Raw genomic sequence first — 26,709 nt, 5'->3', positions numbered from 1 at the left:
TTGGCAAAAGGCCAGTAATTTCAGGAAAGGGGCTAAGTTGATTAAATCGACCCCAGTGTTCAACTGGTACTTATTTTATCGATCCCAAGAGGATGGAAGGTAAAGTTGATGTCGGTGGTATTTGAACACAATGTAAAGATGGATGAAATACCACCTGACATTTTGCCTGACATGTTATTCTGCCAGCTCACTGCCTTATGACTTACAAATAATAGCAGCCAAATCACATCACTTTACTGTCTTAAAAAGGAAGGCCATATACTCTTTTTACTCTTTAACTTGTTTCAGCCATTTGACCGTGGCCATGCTGGAGCACTGCCTTTAGTGGAGCAAATTGACCCCAGGACTTATTCTTCATAAGCCTAGTACTTACTCTACCGGTCTGTTTTGCCGAACTGGTAAGTTATGGGGACGTAATCACACTAGCATCAGTTGTCAAGCGATGTTGGGAGGACAAATACACACACACAAACATATACACACATACATACATATATATATATATATATATATATATATATATATCAATATATACGATGGGCTTCTTTCAGTTTCCGTCTACCAAATCCACTCACAAGGCTTTGGTCGGCCCGAGGCTATAGTAGAAGACACTTGCTTAAGGTGCCACACAGTGGGACCGAACCCGAAACCATGTGGTTCATAAGCAAGCTACTTACCACACAGCCACTCCTACACCTGTGTACAAAAGAGATAGAATAGTTATGGCTGGCATGCTTTTGATCATCTGCTCAGTCAGGGATGACCCGGGGCTAAACAACAACAACAATAATAACCTTTAGTTATAATCATGTTTCAATTATAGCACCATCTTATTCAGTAATGGAATTGTGTTAGATGGTAATGCAATATCCTTGATTAATTAATGTTCAGAGGATCAGTCTAGAGGTGAACAAAGTAAACGCATACATTTAGTTGATTAGAAAGAAGACAAAGAATAATTAACAAATGTTGCTATTACTATAGAAATAAAACAAAAACACAAAAGCAATCTTCTGGAAAGTAGGAGGTAGTTATTTGCTATGTATATCCAGTCATTTCCATCACTGACCTCATTGAAAAGCATTGGTCATAATAAATCTCCTTGTGATACATTTTTGGTAAATGCATAAAGCATTCCTTGTTTCACACTCATTGCGAACGCGATAACAAAGGGAAAGGGCTCCAATAAAGATCACAGTTCAAAATATTTTTAATATTTGTCTCTTCGTTGCAAACTAAAGTTAAGATAGTGTTAACATATTTAATACAGAGGTCATTAAGGAAAGTTAATTAGAAATAATTATGTTGTAAAAAAAAATACATGAGCCATTGGCTAATATTATTTAAAATTTTTTTCTTAGCAAGCACTGGAGACAACTCTGGATATATTTCAGTCTTACTGAAACCTCATCAACCAAGTATACTCTTAACTGCATTTGCTAAAACAGTGATCGAAAGATTACTAAGTAGATGTACAATAATACATATTTTCTTGTTATTTTTTTGTTTGTTTTTGGTATAGAAAAACAGAAATGATCAGTGACTATATCATTCTTATGCAATGTCTGCATGAGAAAAATGAAAAAAGGAAGAGAGTTACATTTGTGTTAGCAGTTTTACTGCAAAGGACATTAAAAAATTGGCTTGCATAATGTTATATGGTGAGGAGGAAACAATGCTTAATGTTATTTTGAGAAGAATGGGAGATAATTGTGGACATGTTTCAATCTTATCAGATTTCCTCTGCAAAGCATAGACTTCATTTTTGGTTTTTACATTACTGACTCCTGAAAATATAGACTAGCACTAATATTCATGAAAACCAGAAAGACTGATGACTTACTGGCAAAATGCTAAAGTAACAGAAAATTAATATGTAATTTGATGGTTGGCAGAGCAGGCAGTGAATTCTCTCAAATAATCATAATAATAATTCTTTCTAATATAGGCATAAGACCTGAAATTTTTTAAGGGAGAGGGCTAGTTGATTACATTGAACCCTTAACTCATCTGGTACTTATTTCATCGAGCCTGAAAGGATGAAAGGCAAAGTCATAGTGGCGGAATTTGAACTCAGCATTTTGCCTCGTGAGCTAACAGCTTTGCCAGCTTCATAATAATAATAATAATAATAATAATATAATAATAATAATAATAATAATAATAATAATAATGATGATGATGATGATGTGATCCCTGTACCTGGTGTACCCTTATCAGACGGATAGTCACAACGAGTATACTGGGCTTCGTATATTTTACTCCAGTGTCACTTTGATGGCATGCACTACTCTCTCACTCAATAATGATAATAAATAATAATAATAATAATAATAATAATAATAATAATAATAATAATAGTAATAATAATAATAATAATAATAATAATAACAACAACAACAATAATAATTGTAATAATACTGCTGTTGTTGTTGTAATTGTTGTAGTTGTTGTTGTTGTTGTTATTAAGGTGGCAGGATCACTAGCATGCTGGGCAAAATGCTTAGTGGTATTTCATCTGTCCTTACGTTCTGAGTTCAAATTGCCCTGAGTTCAACTTGGTCTTTCATCCTCTTGGGTCGATAAAATAAATATCAGTTGAGTACTAGGGTCGATGTAATCGACCACCACCCTCCCCAAAATTTTCAGGCCTTGTGCCTATAGCAGTAAAGGTTATTATTATTATTATTATTATTATTGAGTGAGAGAGCAGTGCATGCCATCAAAGTGACACTGGGGTAAAATATACGAAGCCCAATATACCCATCATGACTACCCGTCTGATAAAGGTACACCAGGCACATGCATCACAACCATATGTGCGCGACATGGTGATCTCATATCAAGATAAACAGCACATGACCTTGCAGGTGGGGCCCAGTTAGAATTTTCTTCAGGTTGAGTAGCCCATCTCGCTCAAAAGGTTTCTGAATAAGGGTTGTTTAAGGATGTTGAAAGAACCACCCATGTTTCCAGTGGTGAATTATTCAAACCCCAAAGAATCCCTCTCAACACATGGCCATGATGCTCCCCCACTACTTCTGCTCGTGATCAGAGGTGCACATATCGTCAGCCACTAAGGGACATGCTCAACTGGTTAAGGTCAAACAACTGACAAGCAAATCTGTGGTATTGAGCAGAATATTTGCTGTAGCCCATCTTTTATACCAAGACAAAACAATGTACTATTATTATTATTATTATTATTATTATTATTATTATTATTATTATTATTATTATCATCATCATCATCATTATTATTATCAATCTTCAAATTGGTATTTACAAAATGTGACTATTTTCTTGACTAGAAAATACATACAAGAGATGTGTGTGCAGGTGTTTTCTACGCATTAAATATATCTAGATGACAACAAGAATACGTATTTATTTTTTACAGTCTATATCTAACTGGACAACACTGAATCACCAAACCTTTGTCTGGTAACTGCCTCTTCTTTAGATAATATGTTGAGGTTTTTGTCTACGGTACTGATATTTACAGACTGCATCTGTCTAGTAAAATATACAGTATATAGGCTGTGAATTTCCATTTAGCATTTGCAGACGATATCTGTCCAGATAATTTGTACAGTAATTTACATCCACAAACACATCAACATCTATAGGTAGTATCTATCAAGCCATATTTACACTCTACAAAGTCTGAACAACATTTACAGTCAGCGTCTAACCAGTTAATATCTATACAATAGAACCACTGAAAATGGCATTTACATATTGTGTATGTGCAAATATTTGGACTATGAATCTCTCTAGACAAGTTTACACTCTGCATCTATCCAAACTAATTTGCACTCTGCATCTGTGCACATGACACACACATAGATGATATCTACATACTGTATCCATCCAGTCGACATCTACAGATTGTATCTGTCCATTCAATGTTTTGAGAGATTTTATTGATCAAATCAATATCTATAGATTTGGTAGCTATATAATTAATATCTGTGTTCCAGTTTGTGAAGCAGTGTGTCAGTGCTAATCAAGACATTGAAACATTGATGGAGAAAGTGTGTGCAAAATGATAGTAGTGCACTTTCTCTCACTGACGCCTAGGAAAAAAAGATACTAAAATGTTACAACAGGATAATGTTGTTTGTTAAGCCCTAGGTCAGCCTTGATTGAGCAGAACTTTGATCAAAGGCACTCTGCCCTTGATTATCCTATTTGTTTTTCCTGTGTGCAGGGAATTCAGGACTACATTATCCGACAAGTTCTTTTCTAAAATAGCAGAGTGATGTTTGAGGGAGATTTAGCTGTTATTTTTAGTTCAATAAGGAATAGAGCACTCAGATATGCATTGATCAGGGTTTGGCTCTTCACTTAATTTTATAGCTTTTCAAAGAAATTCAAGATTGGCTGTCCGTAGGGACTCTTGTATGCTTGCAATGTAGTTTCCATGGGTAAATCTGTTAAAGATTTAGAGAAGAAACTTTAAAATGGAAATAAAACCTTAAATCAAGAGGCTTCAGAGTAAAATTATCAAAGACTGGCATTTAGGAAGGGCATCCAGCTGTAGAAACTCTGCCAGATCAAGATTAGAGCCTGGTGCAGCCATCTGGTTTGCCAGTCCTCAGTCAAATCGTCCAACCCATGCTAGCAGGGAAAGCGGACGTTAAATGATGATGAGGATGACAACGTCGACGACAACAAGGATGAAAGATTTCAGCTGGAAAGACAACAAGCCTCCACTGCTATCTGAGGAGTGGCTGTGTTTGATTTATAGAAAAGGTGTAAGCAGGAATGCCATTCGTCACCCCTAATGTAAATAATGGGCTACAAATAGTGAGATAGGATTGCAGACAGGCTGACAGGGAAGAAAGACTTTGTCAGTAGCAAATGCACTGAATTAATTAGCAAGACAAGCACCAGGTATTATATTATTTAAAATGCCCAGAATGCTCTCTAGTCATTGACAGCTTCTGTTAATTTGAGGATCTAATTAGTAAGGTTGGTGGGTGTTCTAAAAGTATGGTAGGTAGAGTAAGGACAGGATGGAAAGTGTTAAGATAGCTATTACTGCTACTGGTAACAAAGGGATTCTTTTCAGAGTGAAGGGTCGCTTGTATGATGTTTGTATATGATTATTGCATGGTAGTGAAATATGGACATTAAAAGCAAAACATTTGCAAAAGCTGGAAGAAATGAAGTCAGCATACTCTGCATGATATGTAATTTTAGTGTGCATAAAGAATGAATAATGAATGAGCTGAAAAAAAAGAAAAACAGAAGAACTGGTTCTAGGAGGAATCAAATGTAGTATGGCAAGAGAAAAGATTGCTCTGGTGGTGACATGTGATGCATAAGATTGACAAAAGCTGGAAAATGAAGTTTCAAACAATGCAAGTGGAAGGAATTGTGGAAGTGGAAGATCATTGAGCATTGTCCAACCATGCAAGCATGGAGTAAAAGATGGAAAAATGATAAGGAAATTAGATGCTTACCTAGCCAATAACTACAAATGGTTGAAGCCACCGCATCACAATTTTGCATTGCAGACATAGATGAATATGCATGTGTGTGTGTGTGTATGTAGATATATATGTATATGTGCATTGATTTATGTCAGCTGAATGAGAGAGGGGTGCTCAATACATGCTGTAGTACCTATGGATGTCATCATCATCATCATCATCATCGTTTAGCGTCCGCTTTCTATGCTGGCATGGGTTGGACGGTTCAACTGGGGTCTGGGAAGCCAGAAGGCTGCACCAGACCCAGTCTGATCTGACAATGTTTCTACGGCTGGATGCCCTTCCTAACGCCAACCACTCCGTGAGTGTAGTGGGTGCTTTTTACATGCCACCAGCATAGGTGCCAGACAAGGCTAGCAAACAGCCACGATTGGAAGGTGCTTTTTACGTGCCACCAGCACAGAGGCCAGGTGAGGCTGGCAACGGCCACGATCGGATGATGCTTTTTACGTGCCACCGGTACGGAGGCCAGTCAGGGCGGCGCTGGCAACGGCCACGTTCGGATTATTAAAAGTGAAACTGAGAGTTTGTCTTGTGACTTGAGATTCATGCACTAGCAATCTTGAGGTGAGAAGTGAACATTGCAGTTGTTGGAAACTTAAGTCACAAGAGACAAACTCTCAAATTTCAGTTTCAATGTTGAAAGAAAGAAAAAATCCCATTTTTCCAGCACCTGTCAAACTGTCTAACCCATGCCGCTAAGTTACGGGGACGTAAATACACCAGCATCGGTTGTCAAGCGATGTTGGGGGGACAAACACAAACACACAAACATATGCACACACATACATATATATACATATATACGAGGGGGCTTCTTTCAGTTTCTGTCTATCAAATCCACTCACAAGGCTTTGGCCGGCCCGAGGCTATAGTACAAGACACTTGCCTAAGGTGCCATGCAGTAGGACTGAACCCGGAGCCATGTGGTTGGTAAGCAAGCTACTTACCACACAGCCACTCCTGTGCCTATGTGTGTGTGTGTGTGTGTGTGTGTGTATGTTTGTGCTTCCTTGTCTGACATAAACAAGTGTCACTATCATACAAGCAGCTTCGTGCATTGCCAATATTCTATGTGAATATGTCTGGCCATGGAGAAATATTACCAAGCTTGAAAATAGGTGAAGGTTTACAAGAAGAAGAGCATCTAGTTGTAGAAAATCTGTATCAATAAGCTCTATTCAACCCATGCAAGCATGGAAAAGTGGTTGTTATTTTTATTAGGTTGATTATCATTAAGGCAGAAAACATGCAGAATTGTTAGCATAGCAGGCAAAAAGCTTAGTAGCATTTCTTCCAGTTCATTGCTTTCTGAGTTCAAATTCCACCAAGGTAGATTTTTGCATTTTATTTTTTCAAGGCTAACAAAATAAGTACCCTTTCGGGTACTGATGTTGATGTAAATGACTTGCTTCCTCCCCTCAAAATTGTTCACTTTTTACCATCATTAGAAAGAATTATTATTTTGATGATAATGTAAATGTATGTATACACAAACGTCTATGCATTTATATATATATTCATATATATATATATATATATATATATATATATATATATATATATTATATATATATATATATACATACATATATACACACACATATATGTGTGTATATATATATATATATATATATATGTATATATATATATATATATATATATATATGTACATAATACATACGTACATACATACACACACATATATGTGTGTATGTATATATATATATATATATATACATACATACACACACATATTTGTGTGCGTGTGTATATATATATGTATATATATATATAAACACACACATACACACACATACATGTGTGTACATATATATATATACACACATGCACACACACACATATTCACACACACTCACTCACAAACACACATACACACACACACACACCACACACACACACACACACAACTTTTACAAACACTCATACAAACAATTTTTCTGAAATACATTTCTGTTGTTACAACAAAGCAGAAACCAATATAAAACCAGAATCTGCTTTTTTGATGTTTGAAATCAAAATTTCACAGCATATAGTAAAATTAAAATCTCTTTACATACTATGTTTACCAATATTAATCTATCCCTTCAGATATTTTATTACAAGTTGATGCTTTCTTGTTTCTGTTTATATTTTTATACATTTTCTCATTTTGTTGTTTGTTCTTCATAAGAATGTTCTTGTATATTAAATATTTCTTCTCTGTTTTAGTGGCTACCCGTGGAAGTATTTTATATTTCCTAGTTGTTGAGATGAGCATGGTAAATGTGATGTATCAGACATCACTCAAACAGTTTCTTGGCCTTTTTGACATGTCAATGGACAAATCCGTCAAATCACCAGTCACATCGAAACGTATCCATAACATCATTGACTATCTCACCTTTGAGGTGTTCCGTTACACTTGCCGAGGCCTTTATGAGAAGCACAAGTTTCTTTTTACCATTCTGATGACCCTAAAGATTGAAATAGAAGGTGGTAGCGTACAACTAAAAGAGTTCCAAGTTTTCATAAAAGGTACAAGTGCTTTAGTTTGTTTCTTTGCGTGTTTGTATGTCTGTGTTTGCGTGAATGCATATGTGTTTGCATGCTGACTAGTTAATGTTTTAGCTAATTTCTTCTACGTGTGTTTATATATGCCCTTGTCTTCACACCACATGATGGTTGTAAGCAAACTTCACCATCAAACAAGCGATACTGTTCATTTCCCATCTTCCATGAAAAATGTGACTGGTATGGGGAAATATAACTTTGCTTGGAAACAGGTGAAGGGCATTCAACCATAGAAAAATCTACCTCAACAAATTCTGTCTGACTCATACAAGCAAGGAAAAGTGGACATTAAAATAGTAACAATGATGATGATTATGTACATTCCATGTAATGGACTTACAACACATTATCTATTGGCCCAATTAAATTCACGAGGCATGAGTCAAGCCAAGTCATTTACCCAATATGCCACTCCGTACGATTGAACCCACAAACTCACAATAGTTAAGTAAATATTTTAATCAGCCAGTCATACCTACCTCAGTTACTGCTGCTATCACTATTACATATACATGAATCACCACAATAGAGCTTATTGATCCAGAATAGGTGTGTCCAGCCACCAAAGATCTCAATATTAAGAGAGTGGAAGGCAGTCAGCTGGCAGAATCATTAGCACAACAGGCAAGATACTTGACTGCATTTGTTAATTCCAGAGGCAGTGAGCTAGTGGAATCATTAGCGGGCAGGGCAAAATGCTTTGTGGTATTTTGTCCATCCTTACATTCTGAGTTCACATTCTACTGTGGTTGACTTTGCCTTTCATCTTTTTGGAGAGCACTGGAGTCAAATGTAATTGACTAGACCCTTCACTGAATTTGCTGGCCTTGTGCCAAGATTTGAAACTAATATTAAGTGAGTGGATATTATTGTTGGCTCTCAATGGACAACAAAAGAAGAAAACAACCAATGGTTGTTTAAATTTACTAAGGCTATGCCCAATGATGTTTAATTAAATTGTTTTATAATTTAAAACATCAGAATGTATCTTAGAATATACTAGAAGAATTATTGTTATTATTATTATTATTATTATTATTATTATTATTATTATTATTATTATTATTATTATTATTATCATTATTATTATTATTAATCACACGTTATCACATCAGAGATGTGATAAGGTATGATTTATAATGCAGAGTGTGCAGTTTGCTAGGCCCTGTCATATTTAGTTGAATCTGGAGAATATATTTGTGATTACCTTTGAATTAATCAAGTCGAGTGGCTTTAAGGTAACCAATTAACATATTCATTGAACCGTAATTAAAAGAGGTTTAATTAATTCAGAAAAATAACCAGGTTTAAATATAGTCATCTGTGTTTGAGAATCAGCTACAATAGTTTTTGAAATTATTCTCTTTCTAAAATATTTTTACAGCTTCTTTGTTATGTAGGAAGGGCAGTACTTCATGATCTTTTACAGAGCCTTCGAAACTGGAAGAAAGAAAAGGAGGAGCTGTACTATATCAAGGATCAAATTCTTTTAACAGAGTAGACACTGATAAAAAGTGCTACTAAAGGACCAGGTGATAGGAGTTTAGACAGGCAACAGATTATGCCCACTACTCAACAGATAATGATTTGGCAGAGTTGAGAGAATGTTGGATGAGATGTTTCATGGTACTTATTCTGATCCTCTGTCTTCTGAGTTCAAATCCTATCTGGATTAATGTCACCTTTCATCTTTTATGGGTGGATTTGTGGAACTGTGAAAACATCAAACCAGAATATACCTTGTGTTATTTGTTCCATCTCCTTGCATCCTGAGTTCTAATCCCACTGTGGATTATTTAGATGTTAGTCTTAATCCATCATCTAGCATAATATTACCACCTGCTACTTTGGGTACTGTTAGCAGAGTCCACTCTCTTGTAAGAATTCAGGTCAAGTCTTTGGTTTAAGGATACCTTCCTCCTTCTTCTCAACAGTCTGAGGAACACAGTAGAGTAAACCTCTGCCCTCCCTCCTGAAAAATAAAAAAAATCATCCTTTTCCAGAGAAAATTCAGATCAAGTATTGAAAGACACTTTGAAACAAAACATAATACATTTATTTGGTAGCTGTCACAGTGGCACTATTTATTCAAGATAAACTGCACAAATATGATAGTCCAGCTAGGAGATGGGAAGGGCTTGGGGTGTGATAGGAGGTAGAGAAACTGGCCTTCTTCTTTTCCTATTCTTCCCTCCTCCTTTTTTTATTATTGTTGTTGTGTTCTTGTTCATGGTGGTGTTACTATTTTTGTTGTGAGAAGTAGTAGAAGTAAAAAAAATTTTATCATCACTATTTCTGCTAATGTTAGCATTGTTACATGTGTGCGTGTGTGTAAGAGAAGGAGAGAGATGCAGAACGTGTTATTTCTGTTAATGAACTCATTCAACAAATCTTTTGTCTCTTTTTATTGTGAGTGTAAAAATGCTTGCACATGACTAAGAATGTGTTATATTTATATTTTTCCATCTAAATGACTGCTGAATTTCATAATAATAATAATAATAATAATAATAATAATAATAATAATAATAATAATAATAATAATAACAACAACAACAACACTAACTTTTTTTATATTAGCCATAAGAACTCACAGAGATACAAAAATGCAAAAAGAAAATATATGATATGTGAAAAAGAAACCATGCTCAGAAATACAAAGGGTAGTGTATGAGATGTTATACAATATATGGAAGATGATAATAAGAATTTTGAAAAATGCACATACGTATATATATACACAGTCACATAAACATGCATGTCTACATGCACACATATTTGCACAGAAAATATATAAAAAAACACAGTACAATAAACTCATAATATTTAAAACAAAAAGAAAATAAACATATAAGATTATTGGTTAGGTAGAGTTGGGCACTTCATGACCCTCATTACTTAATAATTTCTCAAACTGTGTTCAAGTACAACTGAATGCATCATTAAGCGTTTTTTATTTTCTAGGTATTTGATGATTTGATGTTTGAAACACTCTATCTTCAGGGAATTCTTTTTTTTTAAGTTCAATATACTGTCTTAATTCTAATTTTATGAGTAGTCTATCTTTTGCATGTGGTTTATATTGCAAACTTAATCATTTATGTGTCATTACAACTTCTTTGAAAGTCCATTACACTACGGGTGCATAAGTTTGTCTATTCACTGATTGCTTGACTTTTGTTTAAACTTAGTTCATTTTTGTCCTCAGCATTTTTTTCATTATTTGTTGGGGTAGGATTTCATTGTTATTTAGAAGAAATTGTTTCTTCCCATCCACTTCTACACTCATATCACATAGAGTACTTTCAACGTAATAAGAGAAAAAAAAGCAAATAAACAAATATTACACGTGCAAAAAGAACACATTGCAGCACTTGGTTATGCAATGAAACTGATCATGGATTCTGTTAAGATATATCAATGAATATTAGTCTATCTAAATTTACTAAATCTGAGAACATTAAATTATATCTAGATATTAAAAGTGGTAAGGTAGTCCAGAACCAACCAAAGAAATATGTAGGAGCTGGTGAAATTCATAACATATAAGAGATATGAAGGAGAAAATTAGGAACAAATAAAACAGACTCAGACTAACATTTAAAAATGAAAAGCTTGAAATAAGATAATAGGTATACACACACTAGCTGTTCCAGTTATAAACAACAACCTCAACATGATAAACTGGAAGTTAAGTGAACTGAAAAACTAGGAAACTACAAATAGCTTTCCAACGCGATCACTGTGAATATTATTTGGATGAGCGATACCTATCTAGCATAGAGAAGGATGGGATCTAATTCAAAAAATTAAATAAGAACATTGAAACCAGAAAAATACATTGAATCAAGTGAAGTGAAACTGATTAATGCAATTTCAATTCAGTAACACAACTGAAAACAGTATACTTTCTACATGTTATACATACCCTATAAAATAAGCACCCAATAAAATAACCCTGCTCACACAATATACACCTTTTCATAATAAATACTTGATAGTGTAGCACTTTCTACATAACTCATATTCTACTCAATAATGTAATGCAACTCACTATATACAATCACCCTCATCAATAAAACACACAAAAAAAACCAGCTTGCACAACACATACAGAATAATTCTACACTTCCACAAAGCAAAGCTGTAACTGATGGTGTAGTAGAATCTCAAATGAAAGTTTTGAAAACAAGATGATGATGATAATAATGATAATGATGATGATGGCTTCAAATTTTAGCACAAGGCCAGCAATTTCAGGGGAGTTGGGTGAGTCAATTACATTGACCCTAGTGCTCAACTGGTTCTTCTTTTATCAACCCTGGAAGGATGAGAGGCAAAATTGACCTCAGAAGAATTTGAACTCAGAACATTATGACAGACAAAATATCACTAAACATTCTGCCCAACACGCAGGCAATGCTGCGGCTGCTGCTGCTGCTGCTGCTGATGATGATGATGATGATGATGATGATGATGATGATGATGAGGAGGAGGAGGAGGAGGAGGAGGAGGAGGAGGAAAGGAAAGGGGAAAATGTACAGTCAGTTTGCAAGAGATATGAGTACAAAAACAGATATAGAAAGCCAGTGATTATGGATGGAGAGGAGTGACTTGAAGACAGAAGAAGAAGAAGAAGAAGAAGAAAACATAGAAAAAACCTTTCTCTAACCTCAAGGATATAATAAAATACAAAATAGTAAAAATTACTCTGAAATAATAAACTTAAATAACACCTTGACAGAAATGGTTTCAGAGACAAAAAAAAAACATGTAAACAAAATTACAAAAACAAACAAATGAAGACAATAAAGAAAAACCCCTCGAAGGCCAATATTCTACAAAGAAATCAAAAAGGAAATCAACAATGGCTTAAAAGCTCTGGTCTAAAAGCAGAAACGGAAGGATTGATTCTTGCTGCACAAGGCTAGTGTCTGGTTGCAAACAATCATAAGAATAAAATAATGAAAATGGATCTTAGCATCAAATGCAGAATGTGCAGTTGACTACTCTGGCAGCCTCTTACCTTTCATTCTAGTTTCAAAATATTTCTTGATTGGTGTAGTTATGTAGGGTTTCTTCATAGGTAGTACACTCTGACATAATTTCAAAATTTTCTAGTGAGCCAGAATGCACTGAAATGTTTAGATAAATGTCAAAAGTTCTTTCAAATGTAGCTTTTTATATAAACAGCCAATGCTTATAGATGCATAAAACCCAAGGAGCTATCAGTACTACATAGGGATCTTGAGATCATAGTCCATGTTCATTACCAATAACTGTATCTTTTAGTAAATTAAATTTTCATACAAATAATTCAAGTCAGTTTAAATCAGTTGTTAATATACCAAAAGCTTAAGGTGGTGAGCTGGCAGAATTGCTAACGTGTTGGATAAAATGCTTAACAGCATTTCATCTGTCTTTATGTTCTGAGTTCAAATCCTACCACGGTCGACTTTACCTTTCAAGCTTTTCAAGGTTAATAAAATATGTACCAGTTGAGTACTGGGGTCTATGTAAGTAACATACCCACTCCTCTGAAATTGCTGGCTTTGTGCCAAAATTTGAAGCCAATATACTAAAAGTGTCACTGTTATCTACTAGCAGACTGCTGAGATATAGTTTGAAAGTGTATTTATAACAACTGTGGCATTAGAAAATGTGGGTTCTTGTAAAGATTCAATCATCTTTATGCTATTATTGTACAGCATTATTTTCATTAAAATTATTGGTTATTCAAATGGTGCTGAGATACATATTAATACTCACAGTATACAGTCTTTTGGGGGGCAAAAACATTAAACAGTGAACCATAAGCTACAGACAAATAATCTTATCCACATGTATTGAGTACATTTTCTCTCTTTGGCATTATCCAAACACATAACACAAACACACACACACACAACACATGCACACTCACACACACACACAACACATATGCACACACACAATACATATGCACACACACAACACATATACACACACACAACACATATGCACACACACACACACACACACACATAAATTTACAAGGGAGAAGAAGAAAATGAATTGCATAATAAACAATTGGTACAAGAAAATGTCCCTAATACTCAAATAAATCATTTGAAAGACAGCGACAATAATAGCAATATCAAAAGCAGTAACAACTCACATATGATTCCTAATACTGCATTCCATCCACATAGAAGTTGTATAAAGAGGAATCTTCTTTCAATACAAAAAAGAACAGACAGAACTGTTGCGCATGTCAAAATTACAAGAAAATTTTGTAAAAATTAGCAGTATTTCTTTGCAGCAAGAGATAATCCAGAAGAAGGTACAAGAAAGTTATATTTTTCTGCCTATGAAAAGAATGGAAGGGGATTAAATTATTTTCCCTCACATCAAGTAGTATAAGAAACCTTTCAGAAGATGTCAGGAGAAGTTATCTCAAATGAAAAATATAAAAGTCACTATCTGCTGTATATTTAAAACTGTAAAGAGCCAGATCAGAGGTGGAATTTGTTAACTGTAACTCTGACCATATATTTGTGCCCCAGTAAATATATCAGACACACAAGAATCACAATAAAAGACATTGGACAAAGGGCTGGTTTTGAATTTTGTGTCACAGTATAAGGGAGTGGTTGATATAAGCTTAACTAAAGATGACCCATGATGGATAGGGTTTCAATATAGACTTGCAAGTTTTAATGCTCTCCAAAGGCCACAGAACCATACCAAAACTGCCCAGCGGAAGGCATTGAGACAATTGATGATACTGGAGAGAAAATCTAATTGTTACATTTGCTGGAGTAAAACCCACCTTACGGTTGAATGCCAGAGCTGAGGAGATTAAATAGAAACAATCAAAGCAAAGATGATAAGATCAAGAAGAGCAACAAACCTTATTTCTAAAGCTTCACCAACCAAAACTATGGGAGTGGCAAATGAACTACCTTTAGGTCTTGTATCATAAATATATGAGCAAACACTTCATCTCTTAACAGTACCAACCTGTTACAGCAAACCATCATACTATGAGGGGAAGATAATTACAGATGAAAATTCCCAAATGTGAAGTGATAAAAGAAGTTTTAAAATCTCATGAAAAGAAAATTCACCATAAAACAACAAAAACAGGTGAGATGAGCAGTTTCTTTTAGGAAAATAACAAATGAAATGCAGAGGATGAAGATGAACTAAGATTTACTATTCTTCAAGAATCAAACAAGTGATAAACAAACTTATGCTTCTGGGGTGCCACAGACTCTTTGCGGAAGGTAGAATGATACAAAAACAGTTATGTTCAATTTTAAACAAACATGTAAAAGATAGACTATTAGAAAAATTAAAATTAAGACTTTATCTTGAACTTAAAATAGAATATGCTCAGGATGTTGGTTTCCAACATCAACTGCCCTCAAAAAGGCTTATTGGTATGTTCATTTGCACTTGAACACAATTTGAGAAAGTCAATGGAGTTGTAGAATACCTTAAGTCAACTTAGTCAGATCTTTCATTGCTTATTTCTTAAAATTAGTCAGATCTTTCATTGCTTATTTCTTAAAAAATTATTCAGATCATTCATAGCTTATTTCTTAAGATCATATCTAGCTTTATTTATTGGATTATACTTTTTAATTTATTTCCATGCAACAGTTTGTATGTGTGTATGTATGGGCATGCACAAACATGTTTATGTGTGTGTATATACATCTCACTCAGAGATTTATTATTGCTATATATATACACATACATATATATATATATATATATATATATATATATATATATATGCACACACACACACACACATATATATATATATGCACACGTGTGTGTGTTTTATATATTATTACTTGTTTTATATTCTAATAAAGACAAATTTACAATAAATTGAAGGATTACTCAATTCATTGGGTAGAGTACAAATTATTATTCTTTAACAAGAATAGTATTGACAGTGACTTCAAAGTTTCAGCCAGATCATACTATATATATGCACATATTTATATATATATATATACAAATATATATATATATATATATATATATATATATATCTATATATATACACACAAATATATATATATATATAATATATATATATATATAATATATATTATATATAATATATATATATATATATATATATATATATATATTTGGGTGTATATATGTATACATATGGATGCATGGACATGTGTCTGTACCTTCAAAATTCTTAATATATCCTTCCAGACAATTTCCCTTACCTACACCATTCATACTTTGTAAACTTTTTTTCACACTCTACAATATCTTTTCTTTCTTTGTAGCCTCTTGTGAAAGTGTTTTTCTTCCTTTTTTTTTTGTATGAGGCTAATAAAAAAATTATTATTATTATTATTATTATTATTATTATTATTATTATTATTATTATTATAGATGTTGCACAGTATACAATATTTTGAGGTTGTTGATTGAAGATATTGTGTCTCCTGGGGGTTTGTACTGTTTGTCAAGTCACAAGGACCTCAGACAGATAGTATTTTATGCAATATGCGTGCAGTTCCAAGCAGTGCCAACTTTTGCAATATTATTATTATTATTATTATGATCATTATTATTATTATTATTATTATTATTATCATTATTATTATTATTATTACTATTATTATTATTATTATTATTATTATTATTATTATTATTACTATTATTATTATTATCGTTGTTGCTGTTTTTGTATATTTGGCTTTTGCTTTGTTGACTCCCAGTCTCACCCAGAGACCTCAAGAGACAACAAATTAGAAATTCAAGTTGGTGTTGTGACTTGGGCGCTATATTTTTGGTTTTGCAATAGAGAATGTCTGTCAAAACATAAGAAAATTAAAAGTTATTTTAAAAGTGCTTTGGTGACAAGAGGATGGTGTGATCTTAAGCTGTCAGTAAAAGGTGTTTGCTATTATGTGCATTTAAAAGTTCTTTTCACAATGTTTACAGGTTAAAAATGTTTTTAGAATTACACAAACAGTATTTTTCATAGAATATGAGCAGTTCCCATGAGCACTATTTTTTGAATTTCTTCCATATTTAGATTTCCTGGTATCTGTGGTAGATAGCAATCAGCCCCTTTTGCTATCATTCCTAGGGCATCTATGACAACAGTTATTGTTTTAGTTCTGAGGTTCCATATTTTACCAGTTTCTATTTCAAGGTCTTTATATTTGCTCAGTTTTTGGTAGGCCTCAACAAATACATTTATGTCGATTGGGGCAGTCATATCGATGAGGAGGCATGATTTTTGTCTGAAATCTTTCAATATAATGTCTGACTTATTTGCTTCTATCTTTCTGTCAGTTTAATGGTGAAGTTCCAAAGGAGTGAGGTGTAATCATTTACAAGTGCTGGCAGTAGTTTGTGTTCCCACCAGTTTCTATCATGGGGCAAGTCCAGGTCTTTGCAAATTACCCAGTTAATATATTGTGCCACTGTTGAGATACTTTGTAGGTGCAAGAAGGCTTCACATGGACACATGATTGTTGGTTTCAATCTGTTGTTTACTTATATGACATGTTGGGCTACTGCCATTCTTTAAGATATTGACCTGGTAGCTTCTTGTAGGCAGGCATTGATCCTGGGCTGCTACTATAGACCCTTCTGTCTTAGATTTTAAACCAGAAGACACTAACCATTGATGGGTAAGAACTTTGTCAACATCAGCATTATTAGCTCTCTTTGGATATTTGTCATTGAGAAGTTTTTCTTGTTATTTATTAGTAAGCGTATCTAAGGCAACAGTTTTAGGAAGTGTTTTTATATGATTAGCTTTTTCTTTGCTTGTTTCCAGTACATCTAATTCTGGTATTTGCTGTATTTGGAATTCACTTAGATATTTCCTTGCCTATTTTGTCATTGAGTATGAGGTTTTCTTGTTTTCGTGCTTTAAGACAACTTTTTGCATCCAGTGATCTGATTTTTTCAGGTAAGTGCTTAGGCCAATTGTGGCAATCTTCATTGTCAATTCAAGTTGCAAAAATCCACAGCCAACCTTTTTCCAGCCTTTTTTTACAACTTGAATTATCCTTATCATTATCATTGTTGTTGTTGTTGTCGTCGTCATTGTCGTCATTATTAAGGTGGCAAGCAGGCAGAACTGTTAGCTCACCAAGCAAAATGTTTGGCGGCATTTTACCCATCTTTACATTCAGAGTTCAAATTCTGCTGATGTCGGCTTCGCCTATCATCCTTTCAAGGTCAATAAATTAAGTACCAGTAAAACACTGAAGTCAATATAATTAACTAGTCCCCTCCCCCAAATTTCAGACCTTATGCCTTTAGCAGAAAAAATTATTATTATTGTTGTTGTTGTTATTAAGGCATGAGCTGGCAGAACCATTAGCATACCAGGCAAAATGTTGAGTGGTATTTCGCCTGTTGCTACATTCTGAGTTCAAATTCCACCAAGGTCTACTTCGCCTGTCATTCTTTCGGGGTCAATAAATTAAGTACCAGTCAAGTATTGGGGTAGATGTAATCAAATTCCAGGCTTTGTGCCTATAGTAGAAAGGATTCTTATTATTAATTATCACTTTACTTCTCATTATTACTATCATTGTTTTTGCAACATTCAGTCTTGTTTGTTCTGGTATATTCTGTGAGAGCAGACAGCAGCCTGCAGTCAGAGGTTACACAGAGTCTCTTTCTGCACGTTATAAGCTTTGATACTTGGTTGTTAATTATCATGGGAGACATTCAACATCCAAGAATCAATCTCAAAATCCTTGCTGTCCCCATCAGAGCAGTTTTTTGAGCTTGCTTTGCTCTCATGTCAATTCTGATTTCTTTGACATACTTCTCAAACTTGGTTGTTAGTGCTCTGAGTGTCTCTACAACTACTGGAAAGATAGATACTCTCCTCATAGTCTACATTCATGCAATTTCATCTTTTCGTACTCAGTACTTTTCAATCTTTACTATTCCTTTGTCACTTACGCGTGCATCTCCACGTATTGCAATATTTATGATCCTGGTTTCCTTTTTCCTTTTATCTGCCACAACAGCATCTTGTTTCTTAAATGTTTGTGGGCCCATCACATTTTTTAGTAGGTATTATATTGTTAATTCTAACAGCAGCAAGCAAGGGCTCACTTTGCTGTTTGATGTACCATCCCAGACTGTTCTTCTGATTGACAACACAGATCTTGCATCCTATGAGACCTCTTCCAACCCTGTTTCTAGGTACATACAGTCTGTCAGTATCACTTTTGAGGTGTAGTTCCTTGTTGATTGTCATCACTTTTCTAGTTTTCCTGTCCATTTCCTCAAGCTTGTTCTTTGTCCACCTAACAACACCTGTGCCATATCGCATTAAGGAAACAGCCCATGTGTTCATTGCCTTGATTTTGTTTTTTCCATTGAGTCTACTTCCCCTAATTAACTTGGTTCTTCTGAGATATTTCTCGCCTAAAGCTTTCTTTCATTTCACTTTCCTTGATTTTGTCGTATTCTAAAATCCCCAGATATTTATATTCCTTAGTCTCAATATCCTTGAGTTTCTTGCCATTGAGCAGCTCTACACCATCAGACGATACTACTTTGCCTCTTTGTATAATAAGCACACCACACTTTTTAGTCACAAATTTCATTCTGATATTCTTACTGAATATGTGTATTATTATTATTATTATTATTATTATTATTATTATTATTATTATTATTATTATTACTATTATTATTATTACTATTAATATTATTGTTGTTGTTGTATAGTGATAGCGTTTTTCTTTTATTTGAATGTGTGATTGTATGTGTATGTAGGCGTATATATATGTTATGTGTGTGTGTGTGCATGTATAATGTATTAGTAATTGCAACAATAGAATATCTTGTCAGTTCTCTTCCTGATGATGTTATTATATGCCCATTTAAGGACTATCATTGCTAATTCTTCTCTTGCTATTAACACCAAATATTTAATAGAAATGAAAACAGGTAAGTTGTCATATTGGGTATTGAAATGTCAAACATGCCTTTTTTAAAAAAAAAAAAAATCCAATCAGCTGAATTTTATTTTGAATGAATGCTCACTCATGTGAGATGTTGTTACAGCATTGCATGTATTTTTCTTGTTTTTATTCACGTTGCTGTATTTCATGAATGCTCTCCTGTACCAGATATTTTGGATTGTTGCAAGTATCTCTCATGCTACAATGCATTACAATATTTTTTTTGTTATGACTGTCAAACATATCTCTCACACTTTAGTATGCAAGATTTTCTGTAAGAGGCATTGGAATACTGTTTGTGGTTTTTCACATTATGATGCCGAATGCTGCATGTTTTTTTTTTAAATATCACTGTGTGCTGTTGACAAAAAACACTGCACATAATTTTGTCACTAGAGTGTATTATATTCACAGATAAGTTTATGACATGTATTATCTATTTCAAAGAGTTTAATCAGTAGTAAGTCATGTTGTTCAATTCACACACTATTTTTTTCTAAAATATTATTAGGTATGTAAAGTTCTCCATTCAAGACAACATAATATCACAGATGTTTCACAATATACTAATACAACATATTTAACATCTACCTTAAACAATTTCTGTCAGCTTATCTCTGTATCTATCTGCTTGTTCCTTTCATTTCAGTATGCTTACTCTTACCATGTAACATGTTTTGGTTTTAATCCTAAACTACCATTTCCCACTGATGATTCATTCTTGTATTCAAAAATACAATCACACACACACACACACACACACACACACACACACACACACACACACACACACACACACACACATATATATATATATATACACATTTGTGCACAGACACACATTTGTATTAACTTTCTTAATGGTAATGCCTTTCTCTATATATATATGCACAAAATGTAATTCTTTTCCCAAATAAATAGCATTTCATATTCAAGGCTCCAATGAAGCTATAAAGTATTATTCAGGCACCCTACTATGAGTCCACAGCATCCTTTGGCAGAAACAGATGTAAGCTAATGAAGCTCATAACAGAATCATTTATTCCATTGTCATTTCATTTTCTTATTACAATGTGTATGTATATATACATATATATATATATATATATATATATATATATATATATATATATATGTATATATATGTGTGTGTGTGTGTGTATGTATATATAATGTGTGTTTGTATATATATTAGTAGAAATTGATGTGTTCATTGTGCGAAAATTTTATCATGTAGGTTTCAACTATTATTGCTCATCACATTATGTTTACGGGGGGGGGGGGGGCTGAAAAGTTCTTGGCTTTGGGTAAGAGAAAATACAGGAGGATCAGTCAGTTATGATTTTATTCAACATATTCCCCTCTCAGATTCACACACTTATTGCAGTGGTCCTTCAGTTTTTCTAAATCCTGTAAAAGAACTCAGAAGGTTGGGTCTCCAACCAGGCCTTTCATGATACCCTTAAAGCCAAGAACTTTTCAGCATCACCTCATACACAGAGTCCTGTGCTGTCTGAGAAGGGATGCAGCATAAGATAATGACCACATCAATAATGAGAGAAAAGAACATGACTGTGAACTTGTATTCTTCTATTTCAACTGTTAAAGCCTGGTACTTATTCTATCGATCACTTTTGCTGAACCACCAACTTATGAAGACATAAACACACCAGCATCAGTTTTCAAGTAATGGGCGGGGACAACACAGACACAATGACATACACATACACACACATATATATATACATATATACAACAAGCTTCTTCTAGCTTCTGTCGAGCAAATTCATTCACAAGGTTTTGGTCAGCTTGAGGCTATAGCAGAAGACACTTGTTCAAGTAGGCCATATGGAAGTGGCATTAGTATTCATCTCTGTTTTGGATGAAAATAGACTAGGTTACACAAGAGTGAACAGAATTTCGAAATAAATGTGCAGATCATGGGAGGTAACTTCTATGAATATCTTAAATTGATTCTCTCATCGATCCCAATGTAGGAAGGTCCACCAACTTAGCTGTTAGACTATCCACACAGAGGATTTGTTTTAAGAGGTGAGACTTGTGTATGACCAACCACAATTTTGAGCAATGCTGACAGCAGAAAGTTGGTGCTAATGTTTGGCACAAACTCACAGAACACACCTCAGGATTTTCTATTTGAGTTCTCCATTTCTTCAGTTAGTTGTCTTCACCAGGACTTACAGTCTAACTTGCACTGTTAAGCTAAATCCACAAACAAGTACCAAACCACAAATTTCAAAGTCCTTGTGCATAAATATATATATATATATATATATAATTATATATATATATATATATATATATATATATATATATATAATTATATATATATATATATATATATATATATATATAACATGTAATTAGATGGCCATTGATCTTTCTGAATATATTCTCCCTACAAGGTGTACAGAAACCACCATATTCACCAAGCAGGCTTGCTGATGTTGCTGATTTAGTCACTGATGGCCCAACCATGCAACAGGTTGTACTCCATTACATATTACCAGCAGCACTCAAGAGCAACCTGACATATATGTATGTATATATCTATGTATCTGTCTGTTTGTCTGTCTATTTATCTATCTTTCTGTACACACACACACACACACACACACACACACACACACACACCACACACACACACACACAAGTGAGGTTTGCCTGAAAAGTTCATAGGCTGACCAAGATACTCTCATGAAATGTAACCAAACAAGGTTTATTTCTCAATATAGTCCTCTTTACAGTCTACACACTTTTTCTGTTGGTGTTGTAGTGCTTGGATCCCATTGGTGAAGATGCTTTCATTTTGTTGGTCAAAAAAGTTATCAACAGCAGATATGATATTATCATCACTGCAATACTGGTTGCTAGCCAAGTGTTTTACCCTGATAAATTCAATTGCACATGCTTGCAACACTATTGATAAAGCTGGAGTGTAATACCCTAATGAAGCAGTCATGTCAACATGAATGTCGTTGGTGGCTAAACCTGTTATCTGCAGGTACTTGATAACATTACAATGCCAAATTTTGTTGATTTTCAAGAGGAATCGCTAGTAGTTTACTTTTGAAGTCTACTTTGAACAGTCAGATGTCAGTTTACCTGGAAAGAAACAATGCAGTTATTAATAAGATTTCACAGCTCTAACATCACTCCTTTGTAATCAGCCTATGAACTTTTCGACCCACCCTTGTGAGTGATTGAGTGTGTGTGTATGTGTGTGTGTGTGTGTGTGTGTGTGTGTGTGTACATACATACATTTATATAAATATATACATATCATGAGAGAGAGAGTGAGATATACATACATTAATAATATTGTAACAATTTAGACTTTGGTTACATCTTTATATCTTTCTATGGTTTTTGTGGATATACATTAGAGTTATTTATTCCTGAAGACACATGGCTTAATGGTTAGGGGATTTGGCTCACTATCACAAAATTGTATGTTCAATTCCTAGCACCACTTTGAGTCTTTTTATTTCACATTACTTCAGTCCACTCAGCTGGCAAAAAAGCATTGTACCTGTATTTCAAAGGGCCATCCTTGTCACATTCTGGGTCCCATAGGACGAATCTCCCTGAAAACTACATTGTCTCAGCCACTTGCCCGTTAGTTTCACAAGCAGGCTGTTCTCTTGATGGATCAACTGGAAAACTTATCATCATAACTGATAGAGTGCCAATTAATTATATACGCTTGATTCAGCTTATAAGTTTTCCATTCTAGTCAAGGATGTCCATGTCTCACATTCTACACATAGGACAAACATACATGATTGTGCCAAATTTAATATTGCCTAAACTGTTAAAAAAAAGTATGGAGTGCAAGTGTAATTTCAATAAAGAACAAAATAAGAATTTTTAACCCTAATGTAAAAGCAGTGTTATTATATGGGGCTGAGACATGGCGAACAACAGTTAAGTCAAATAAGCAAATACAATCATTCATCAATAGATACTTGCGTAGTATACTTAAAATTAGATGGCCTGAACACATAACAATATGGAGCTATGGCAAAGAACAAATCAAGTTTCAATTAGGGAGCAAATATTTAAGAAAAAATGGAAGTGGATTGGTAGCACAATTAGAAAAGACACACCAAATGTAGCGAAAAGTGCTTTACAGTGGAATCTGGATGGATATAGAAAGAAAGGTAGGCCTAAGAGCTCGTGGTGTAGATCAACACAAAAGAAACTAGAGAAAGGGGGACATTCATGACAGAGTATAAGTACAGAAGCAAAAAACTATGCGACATGGAAATCAATTATAAGTGGCCTATACTCCGCGTTGGAGGGTTAAAGGCAGAAAAAAAAAACTGGAGGCAAGCTAGCAGAATCATTAGCATGCTGAGAAACTGTTTAGCAGCATTTTGTTCATACTTATGTTGAATTCAAGTTCCACGAAGGTCGGCTTTGCCTTTCATCCTTTCAGGGTTCATAAAATAAGTACCAGTTGAACATTGGGGTCTGTGTAATCAACTTAACCCCTTCCCTGTAACTGTAGGCCTTGTGTGAAAATTATTTGAAACCAATATTAACCTAACTGCATATTTAGTACTTCAAGAACTACAATTTGAACTTCCAAGTGAAATTGTTTACACAATTCTAGTCAACTTGTGGAGGCGCAATGGCCCAGTGGTTAGGGCAGTGGACTCATGGTCATAGGATCGCAGTTTCAATTCCCAGACCGGGCGTTGTGAGTGTTTATTGAGGGAAAACACCTAAAAGCTCCACGAGGCTCTGGCAGGAGGCGGTGGCGATCCCTGCTGTACTCTTTCACCACAACTTTCTCTCACTCTTTCTTCTGTTGGCCTGCTCGCTTGGCCAGCGAGGTGGCATCATTTGAAGGCTAAAACAATGAGAAGCGCATTGTGACCAGCGATGTGTAGCAACATCTGATAGCCTGGTCGGAAAAACAAAAAAAAACAAAAAAATTTTAGTCAACTTACAATTTAATCCTAATCTGTTAAGATGCATCAGTGTACTGGGTTGACATACAATCAATGTTCTTTGTGTTTACCTGTATAAATATGTTACATTAAAATACAAATATTAATGAAGCACTGTGGTTGGGAGAAGGAAATGTACAGGTTGGCTGAGCATATCGTAAGGCATTCAAACATTCCTATTTTCCATGGATCAATTCACCTGACTGATAACAGATTATGTTCCTATTTCACAGTTTGGTGGTTGGTTGTAGGATATGTGATGTATAGAGTTGTAAATATAAAGGCGTGAGCAAAAATCATCGCCCTCCCATTGTAGTATTGCAAAAACTGGATGTAAAACATAATGAATTTGTCTTAACACATGACTGAAATCTGGTGGAGGTTGAATAAAACTGAATAAATGGGTAACGTTTATGTCTCATAATTAATAGCTTAAACATAGTTTGTGTGTCCCATTAAATATTCATCTGAATTCAATGCCTTTAATCTTTGTCCATATACTCTGATAAACATAAATAATTCATCAGCCTGCGGTTGAATGTATGTGCATGCATACATATGCATGGTGCATGGATACGTGTGCATGATGCATGCATATGAGAACATGAATACTTCTTTTATTGATGTAACACATACATTCGTTTTGTTGTCTTTTTTCGGAAATTTTAAGCTTAAATATTTTATCACATACTTTTTTCTTTTATTCTTTTAATGGTCACAGTTGTTGGGCTGCAGCCATGTGGGAGCACCACCTTAATTTATTTTCTGTCAGTTTTCTCGTCACTTAATGGCTGGAAGTTGAACTATGATTGAGTTTGTAGCAGCTGATCTTGCTTAAGTGTATCCTCGAATGATTGGCTGGTCAAGTATCAGCGTTAGAAGTTTATCCAATGTGTTTTTTAATGCTTCTTCAGTAGAGGTCCCTTTTATATTTTTGATTTCTTTAGGTAGGCAGGTGAACAATTGAGGACCTCTAAATATCAGACTGGTACAATAGAATGTTTTTGCTCGTGATTTTGAAGCTAGTATATTTGGAAGCTGACATTGTCTACCAGTTCGTGCATTAAAATTCTCTCTAATGCCAAAGTTTGGAATATGCCCATACTAAAAGCTGGACATGTAAACTATCATTGAGCGAATTTGTACTTTTTAGAAATCATGAAATGTTAAAATAAATGAAATGTAATCTTCATTAATGATATTTACAACAGGACTCAATACATACTTTATACTTGACACAAAAGTAGAACAACTTGTGAGTAATTTCAAAAATACATTGAATTAGTTCTGTTGAGATTTAACAAAAGCCACAGAAGGAATATTGTTGAATATTAGAAGCCTTTGCACACAAAAAAAAAAAAATAATAATAACAATATTCCTTGGCCATTTTTTCAATCAAACAATATATCATGAATCAAAAGACATTCCCGTGGATTTAATGTCAGATTTAGCATTAAAGTTAGGATATATTCTCTTTTAGACCTGGAAGATTCTGTGGTTAGTGACCTTGAGTAGAATTTTTCTTATAAAGCAAACTTTGGCAAATTTTGTTACAAATAATTTTGGCCTTCTTCAACATTCAACTACAGACATACTTTTGTGAGGAAGGAATCTATTTCAAAATTCTGAAATATTGAAGATCATTATCATCTTCATTTAATGCTCATTTTCCATGCTGG

At 34.2% G+C, this 26,709-nt stretch overlaps 1 protein-coding gene across 1 annotated transcript in view; it reads left to right on the top strand.

Annotated features, from left to right (window-relative positions):
- LOC115215408 (dynein heavy chain 5, axonemal-like) overlaps window positions 1-26,709 on the top strand; it is a 401,219-nt gene that overhangs the window by 281,614 nt on the left and 92,896 nt on the right. The window contains exon 71 of the mRNA XM_036505929.1: window positions 7,734-8,039. Within this exon, the coding sequence (XP_036361822.1) occupies window positions 7,734-8,039 (306 nt within the window). The remainder of the gene's footprint in view (window positions 1-7,733; window positions 8,040-26,709) is intronic.

This window comes from Octopus sinensis, linkage group LG9 (genome assembly GCF_006345805.1).
Source record: "Octopus sinensis linkage group LG9, ASM634580v1, whole genome shotgun sequence".
NCBI classification, from domain to species: domain Eukaryota; kingdom Metazoa; phylum Mollusca; class Cephalopoda; order Octopoda; family Octopodidae; genus Octopus; species Octopus sinensis.
Note: the sequence above shows the minus strand (reverse complement) of the source record. Positions and strands in the feature narration are given on the sequence as shown.